We start from the raw sequence: 8,607 nt of genomic DNA, 5'->3' as shown, positions 1-8,607 counted from the left end.
CACACACACACACACACACAACAACAACAACACAACAACAACAACACCAACAACAACAACAACAACAAACTGAGAACCGGAGAATCTGCGTAAAAAAAAAACGAACGGAGGCGCTTCGTTCAGGTCACTCACGAGCTTTTCGTACCCTTAGTAGGACAAGACCGTCCAGGACCGCCTGCACGTCGCTGACTTCGACAATAACCGCTACTAACAAGTACGAAGCGAGACATGGCATTGACCGCGAAATTTGATGTGTTTGACAGTTTCAGCTCGGCTATCACTTGAGATGTCAATTAATCACTTCTTAAACGTACAGTTAATCTTATAAAATGTTGCAGTTATGTGCAGAACACACAATCATAATTCACTCACATGCACATTACTTTAAATTATCGTCAGACATAAACATGTTTTTCTCAAACGTTGTGTGCGCATATCTATCTATCTATCTATCTATATCCTATCATCATATCCGTGACTCCCCGATGTGACGAACTACTTGTAACTTGAATCATGTAGTTGACTGGGTCTTTAATATTGGGTGCTAACCCAGATCTTTCTCTTAACCCCCATGGTTAGGTAATCTTGTTGATGGTTCCCAACCCACCATCTACAACAGACTCACCCACTGCGTATCTAGTTTTGATTTACGCAAATTACCTATCTCACATACTTACATACACCCATACTCGCGCGCACACACACACACACACATACGTGTGTGTGTGTGTCTGTATATATACATCCATACTCAATGTCCACGTGGCCATAAGATAAGTAATATTTCAGTCAATAACCCAGACAAGCAAATGCAATTTTTTTGGCGGGTGTACGTGTTATATTATGTTTTTAGTATCATAGATGCGTTTTAAAAGATATCCGAATTGAAGTTGCTCCAACTGCACGCAGATTATACAAATATGATAAATGTTGAGACCAACGTTTAGGTGACAATGTCGGGATCGATTTCCAAAATTTATGTGAAGTTGAAAAGGAAACAGCCACAGTAAGAAAGGAACTAGTTATTTATATGTTTTCACTTCTTACTGTGGGCAGTTTTTCCCTTTTCATACATTGTGTACACGTTACTGTTTGTGTTTGTGTTTATTACGTAAATTCTTCTAAAATATTTCGATCTTAAAACATCATAAACATCCCCTATATGTATATAATATACACATTCCAACTTTCCGCGCCGTTGTACTTTTTTTTTTTTAACGGTAGGTTCATGTTGAGCGCCGTGGTCACAGCAGATACTAATTGTAGTTTTCATGTTGTCTTATATAATAAAAAAAATGTTCGTTGAGTGAAGGCTCTTACAAGAATGATAAGGAAACTGTAGATCCACCGCTTCTCAGGTTCCAATAACATAACGACAGTTCATAGCGTCGGTACGTCAGTGTATTCGAAGCTAGGGTGGTTAAAAGTTTTCGAAACTTGGTCGCAAGTGATACGCTTTCACTTCAAATAAAACCAAATTGTGCCTTTCGGCAATTTCTAATGTCGACTTTGTATTCCCGAACATAGTATAGATTATATACACCTCATAAATAGTTTGGTTTGCTCATAATAAAATTTTAAAAAATACTGTTTCACTAATTACCCAGTGATGTGGCAGCATTGCTTGGGCGCAGTTGTCCAACTCTATGAATCTCATTGATATTTTAGAGCCACCTGTTGCCTTAAAAGTCAGTCTTTGTTCTTAAGTTTTGCTGTTTGAATTTTCCCTAAATTGGATTCTTTCCTGGTTGTAGATAATTTTAAAAACTGCACATAGCTTGCCAGAATAACCATTATCCACCTCCAGACTCCATGGTTTTAAGCGTGAGGACTGTACCTTGTGTGTGTGTGTGTTGTGTGTGTGTGTGTGTCGAGAGAGAGAGAGAGTAAAGAATGTTAGAGACATATATGTGGTACAGAAGGTGGATACAAGGAGGCACAATCACCAGAATACAAAGAAGGAGGGACGCACAGAGAGTTCTTTAGCTAATCCAGTGATTACCAACTAGCGGAACTTGGGGGTGCCGCAGAATTTTCATAGGCAGAATAAGAGAAAAATACGTATATGAAATAAAATCATTTTCTCTCTCTTCTGGTATGTTTTGTGGCGTATTTTGGCTCGTGACCTGTGTTCTTTTCGAGCAGTTAGAATCTTGGCAACTGTTGAAGAAGTGTGTCCGCAAGAAAAGGAAAATTCTTGTGCTCGGGAAGAAGTCAGATGAGATGTAGAGAGCCACCGCAATGAGCTAAAGCACACACACACACACACACACACGCACACACACACACACACCATCTACACAACACACACACTTATATACATACATCCATCATGAACATTCACACACACACAATAAACACATAACCGAAAAATAGGTTCTAACCCGTTGAGAATTTCCGAGAAACGTACCACATGTCTGACGTCACTAAGCTGCCAGTTCCGTTGTCTTCGGCAAAAAGTGAAGTATTGTGATTTGGCTGTTTGTTTCTGACATCATGTGTTGTGTTGCTGGGTTGGGTGGGGGGGGGGGGTGCGTTGTATGTGCACTGTTGCATTGCGTGTGCGAGGTTACATTTTTTTTCTTTCTTTTTTTAAGTGAACGTTCCTATTGGCATGTTCAAAACTGGGGGGGGGGGGGGGGGAAAATGGAAAATATAAAAAAAATCTAGTTATGATGATGGTGTAGATGATGTGATGACGGTTGATATGAAGAAATAAAACAACCACAAACATGATAAACAAGAAACGCTCCATAATGCTAATGATGGCAATAATGATATATTATGATGGTAATGATATCATTGGTAATGATTACAATTATAATTAGGTAGATAACAAATATTTATAATGATAATAACAAAAACAATTATGATAATGAAAACTACTAACATTATAAGTTATTATTACTAGCATTATACTAATACCTGTCATTACTATCATTATCATTATCATATCACTTTCTATTCATTATTGATCGAAAGTCATAAGATAATAGTAATAATGGTAATTATGATTTGTAACAATAATGCGATGATATTTTAGCAATAATGATAATTACTAATTTTTATTATCGTGTTATGATTATCAATTTTTCTTATTGTTATCGTTATCATCACCTTTATTACCCTGATTATGAACATTATCACTGATATTATGATTATTATTACCATTATTGTCATTATCATTTATTAGCTTTGGCATTATCATCTTTTTTATCCTCACCATCGTCATCAAACCATCCTCATCATCACCATCATCTTCACCATCACCATCATCTCCATTATCACCGCCGTCATCATCATCACCATCATCATCCCCATCATCATTCCCATCACCACCACCATCATTATCACTGCCATCATCATCGTCACCATCATCATCACCATCACCACCACCACCATCATCATCACCATCATCATCACCATCACCACTCATCATCCATCATCTCACCAGTCATGATCATCATCATTCAGCATCATCACAATCACCATAATCATCATCACCATCATCATCACCATCATGATCATCATCATCAGCATCACCACCACCACCATCATCATCATCACCATCATCATCATCATCACCATTAAAATAAAGACGAGGTAAGAGACACGAGATTGAATCGGTAATCTAAGAGAGAGAGCGTAGCCGAAGAGATATGAGAGAGAGAGAACAAAGATAGACAGAGCGACAGACAGCAGTAACGTACAGCTCAAGACGAGAGCTTCGATGAAGGACAAAGATGGGAAATACGAAGAAAATAAGACGAGAAAGTGTCGAAATCAGTAAAAAACAATATATTAAATTACCGGGATTTTCCGAGTTGGAGACTTGAACAAAAAACTTTCATTGTCGTGACGTCAAGTACTTTGAGAAACGATTGGAAAATTGAAATCGTTTTATAGTTTTTTGCTATTTCATGAAAATGTGCGTTTTATATATATATACATATATATAGAGAGAGAAAGAGATAGATAGATCATATTTCATTAGCTAACTTTTAATGAAATAAGGAATTAATACCAATCGACGAATGTGGCGACCGCTGGCACCTCCTCACGTGTGGGAGTTCAGGATACTATATAACCAGAAATCGCTCTAAATCACACATTCCCTCACAAAACCACATACCGTTAAGACCTCAGTCAAACACATTAATAATCTACAATGGGTTTGAGTTCAACTTTTGTGAGTGCCGTGTTGGTTGTGGCACTGGTGGCACCCTTGACCCCACGATGCTACGGGTTTGGGTTAAAGGACCTCTTTTTACCCGCCATCACGGACCAAGTTAAAGAGTAAGTGGCGCCCGAGGGAGAAACTGAAACCTTGGGTATTAACTTTGTGAGAATTATCTTGGATTAGGATTTCGATATTTTGGTGCACTGTGGGTTGTGGTGTTTTGATATTCCCATTCTGTTTGCATATTAATCCACTTTTCATCACATTACAATGATATTTCTAGCATTTTCACTATTAGTAATAGGAGATGTATTAGTAGTACTGTTATCATAATCATTATTACCATATCAAGAATTATACGAAATATATATAAAACACATTTCAAATCCATCTCAGCCATTAATCTCTGGCTGATTTTCTCTCCTCCTACCATTAATCCCTTAATCCCATTGACATTCTTTCCAGCTCTCCCATTATCCACTAATATTCATTCTTTTTCTCTCCATTCCTCTACAGTTTATGGAGAAACGGAGACGTTGATCTGGTCGACCACTCGTGCTCATACAGTGTCAAGCCGGATATACAGGGTATCGAGCTCTATTTCATCGGATCGGTCACGTGCCCGGGCTGGACGACCATCAGGGGAGAGTGTGAGTGGCAAATGATAATAATGTGATAATATAAATGATAATAATAATAATAATATAATAATAATGATAATACTGATTCTGATGATGATGATAATGATAATAATGATATTGGTGCACACACACTTACACACACACACACACACACACACCACACACACACACACACACACACACACACACCATACCCACACCACACCACAACACGGAATATATGTATGTATATATGTGCGTGTGTGTGTGTGTTTATAGATGTTTGTATATACAACTACAGTTACATAAACTACGCAATGGGCTACATCCCAAATTGCCCAGTGCACGTACTTTAGACGAGTGCACAATAAGCTGACGCACAATACTAACAACCAAACGTTTAGGCTACCCACAGTGTGTACATACAGTATTCTGTTTCCCTAATAAGAATAACGTATACAAATCACAATATGTTTACTAACCATACCAAAATCCAATCAACAATATAATACACAAGACTACCAAATACAACTCGACTCAAGAGCCAACAGTACATTAGCATTAACCTCTTGCTCTGTTCTCCTTTGCTGCCACACCCGCAGCAAATCCGGGTTTTTGAACTGCGCAATCAAAGACTTTATTCAGAAAGCTCTTAAAGCAGGACTGGTCACCGAAGAGGAAAAGCAAAACCAATCTCGTATAATGTGATAGAGATAGGGAGAATGGATGGGTGGGAGGGAGTCCTTTTTCTTAGATATCTTGGTGGTGTTCTGTTATGCCTAATTGATTCATAATCCATGACTTGTTGTTTATTTCTGAACTGCTACGTAGCTCCATGCATTTGATGTTTTTTAAACTTTCTAGAAATAAAGTGGAATTCAATATATGTTTTGAATAGCATGTTCTTCATTAAACATAAATTTTGTTCATAAATTACAAGAAATACAACTATTGTAAATATATATAAACTATAATGACTTACTGAAGAGGATTTTTAAAAAATCAACGCGTACATGCAAATTGTCCTATAATAAGAAATCAGCTGGATAGTGTAGTTATCCATATCAATTGGATCTTGTGAGCTAATTAGTAATGTGTGATCTATCATTAAGGTTGAAACAGAGACTGCGCGGTCATATGCCTACAAAGTTGATGTTTTATAACTGTTACTACTTGTATTTTATTGATCTCACTTATGTGGAAATAATTTGATGAGAGGAGAAATCATGATCATCATATGCCAGAGACAGACGCACCCGGAGACCTCACTCCTCCATTGTATGGCGATCAGAGGCAGTAGTCAATAAGGATATGCCTCCAGCCATTATTCCACGAACGGTAAATATGTGCTGCAGCTTGAGGGGGTCAGTCCTTCGGGGTGTGGGCCGCTGTGTCGTCCGTCTCCTCCTCGTGGGCGTTTCCAGGCAAGTGCAGGGTCTGCCATACGCGCCACTTTAACCATACGTCGCCATCCATGCTAGGGCATGTCCCAGGATAAGTGAGGCGTCTGTGAAGGAGGTCCTCGCTGCATTGTTGCCTGGATTCCAACCTGTGCAGAACATCCTGGTTCGATACCCGTCAGATAAAGTGAAAGTTTGAGTATCTGCCTCCAACAGCGGAACTTAAATGGCCTTAATTGCGTGCTACTTCGGACTTTCGGGCAGGCCAGGCTCACAAGCATACACAGTCTGTCCCACGGAGGCCAGGTATGGCGTCGGTTTGGTGGATAATGTTACACCATGTATTTTCTCACAGGGCAGAGAGAGAGAGAAGAGTTAGAAACCATAAAAAGAAAATAGATAGTAGACAGATATGATGTGTACTATGTGTTTGTGTGTGTGTGTATACATATACTCGAATGTATTTCATATATTCCATAAACCAAAGCCCAAACTGACGAAAACAAAAGGTAAGAAGAGACGATTAATGAAACAGCAAAATCGAAAGCGCATTCAACAACGTGCCGAGGACAGAATCTCACAAGTCAGCCAGTGTTGTCTCAGTTTTACAGTTAGTTATATATTCTTATATCACAATGTAAATGGTAAAGGAAAATCTAACGAGTGTACATAAGAAAACTAAATACAAACCTATCACTTGTATCTATCTCTATCCGTGTTCGTTTTCTGCTCGTTTTCCTGATCCTCTGCCTGATAAAAATGATCTGTCTGTGTGTGTTGTGACTGTGGAGAGAAAGAGAGATAAAGAGACAGAGATAAAGAATAAGGCAGGAAGGACACCAACTGGTCTGGATTCACCTCATTGTACACCACATAATATTTAACTTTTGGTTTCCTCCTACTTCTGTTATATCGAGAGAGAAGAAAGAATTTTCCCTCCACTCACCTTTTCCCCTGTAAAATATACCTCAGTGCAACACCACTATGATATCACCAGTTCCCTTCAAAAGCCTCGTATTGCAAGACGTGGCAATTCAGATAAACCTCCACTTTTTGCCGTGTTTACAGCCGTCAGGGAATCGTCTTTTACAAATGCTTTTACTTCATGATTGTATAACCTGAATGGTCCATCGATGGCCATCTCGTAATTTAAACTTCGCTTGTTAAAATAAAGTTTCCAACGCACTGCTTCTGTCACACGTTTCCTGTTTGTAAATTATGTAGGCAGAATTACGTACACTGTAATTCGTTTTGAGAGGATGTACAGGTGACAATATTTTTGGCAAATCATTTGCAGTATAATATTATATTAGGCTGATATTTCAGAATCCCAGGTGATCATATATTTTTTTATTATTATAATTTAAACGGAATGATATTTCTGACTATTGAGAGATGTCAACCGCCCTCAGAAGAATCCCGTAATGTTTTTTCCGGGGGAGATTTCTAGCAATCTGTGATGTCAGAAATGCAATCAGTGAAGGGTAAAACATTCCATTTCTTTCTTTTCTTTTCTTTTCTCCTGCTCTCTCTCTCTCTCTCTTCTCTCTCCTCTCCTCTCTCTCTCCTCTCGTCTCTCGTCTCTCTCTCTGCCCTTCGTTCATGATGAGCACTCCATGAGGACCGAAGAAAGGGAGAATGGAGAGTGGGAGGGGGAAGAGAAGAGAAGGGAAGAGAAGGGGGAAGCAGGAAGGGAAAGGAAAGGGGGAAAGGAGAGAGGAAGGGGAAGGATAGAGATAAGAGGAATAGCCGAGAGAGAGAGGAGATGGAGAGAGGACGGGGAGGAGGAAATGGAGAGAGAGAAAGAGAAAAAAAAGGGAAATGAAGATGAGAAAGGGAAAAAGGGAGAGAAACGGGGAAAAGAGGAGATGAAGTAATAATGAAGGGAAAAGAGAGAAGAGGATAAGAGGGAGACTGATGGTAGAGGAATGAAATTGGAGAACCCCGATATGAGGGAAAGATGATAGGATAGGTGTATGAGGAGCAGGGAAGGTGAAAGGGGTGGGATAAGGCCAGAGGGACGAGAGGTTGATGGGGGAGGGGAGGGGGAGTGGGGAGTGGGCGGAAGTGGTGAGAGGTTGGGAATGTGAAGTATGACTTCAGTAAGATGACTTTGTCGGGTTTTCAAATGACGAAAGGGGACGTAAGCTGGATAAGGAGAGAGAGAAAGAGAGAGAGAGAGAGTGAGTGAGGAAGATGAGAGAAGAGAAAGGAGAGATAGAAGAGGAGAGAAGAGGAGAGGAGAGAGAGAAGAGAGAGAGAGAGAGAGAGAAAGAGAGAGAAAGAGAGAGGATAAAGAGTAGATGAGAGAGAGAGAGAGAGAGCAGAGACAAGCGATACATGTAATAATAACAAATGATAATGATAATAGATATATATATTTTTTTTATTACAATACAAGTACAAA

The 8,607-nt window shown here is 39.2% G+C and overlaps 1 protein-coding gene across 1 annotated transcript; it reads left to right on the top strand.

Moving 5' to 3' along the window:
• Positions 1-4,095: 4,095 nt before the first annotated feature.
• LOC119578617 (anti-lipopolysaccharide factor-like) lies at positions 4,096-5,508 on the top strand. Its single transcript, XM_037926181.1, has 3 exons — positions 4,096-4,296; positions 4,697-4,830; positions 5,345-5,508. Exons 1-3 carry the CDS (start codon positions 4,169-4,171, stop codon positions 5,506-5,508), a joined length of 426 nt encoding a protein of 141 aa, XP_037782109.1. The 5' UTR covers positions 4,096-4,168.
• The last annotated feature ends 3,099 nt before the right edge of the window (positions 5,509-8,607 follow it).

This window comes from Penaeus monodon, chromosome 11 (genome assembly GCF_015228065.2).
Source record: "Penaeus monodon isolate SGIC_2016 chromosome 11, NSTDA_Pmon_1, whole genome shotgun sequence".
NCBI classification, from domain to species: Eukaryota; Metazoa; Arthropoda; class Malacostraca; order Decapoda; family Penaeidae; genus Penaeus; species Penaeus monodon.
Note: the sequence above shows the minus strand (reverse complement) of the source record. Positions and strands in the feature narration are given on the sequence as shown.

Excerpts from the sequence above, each read along its gene's own strand:
- LOC119578617 (XM_037926181.1), top strand. The coding sequence starts at position 4,169 with ATGGGTTTGAGTTCAACTTTTGTGAGTGCCGTGTTGGTTGTGGCACTG. Across the intron at positions 4,297-4,696 it reads ATCACGGACCAAGTTAAAGA|TTTATGGAGAAACGGAGACG; the intron begins GTAAGTGGCGCC and ends ATTCCTCTACAG. Across the intron at positions 4,831-5,344 it reads GACGACCATCAGGGGAGAGT|CCAACAGTACATTAGCATTA; the intron begins GTGAGTGGCAAA and ends TCGACTCAAGAG.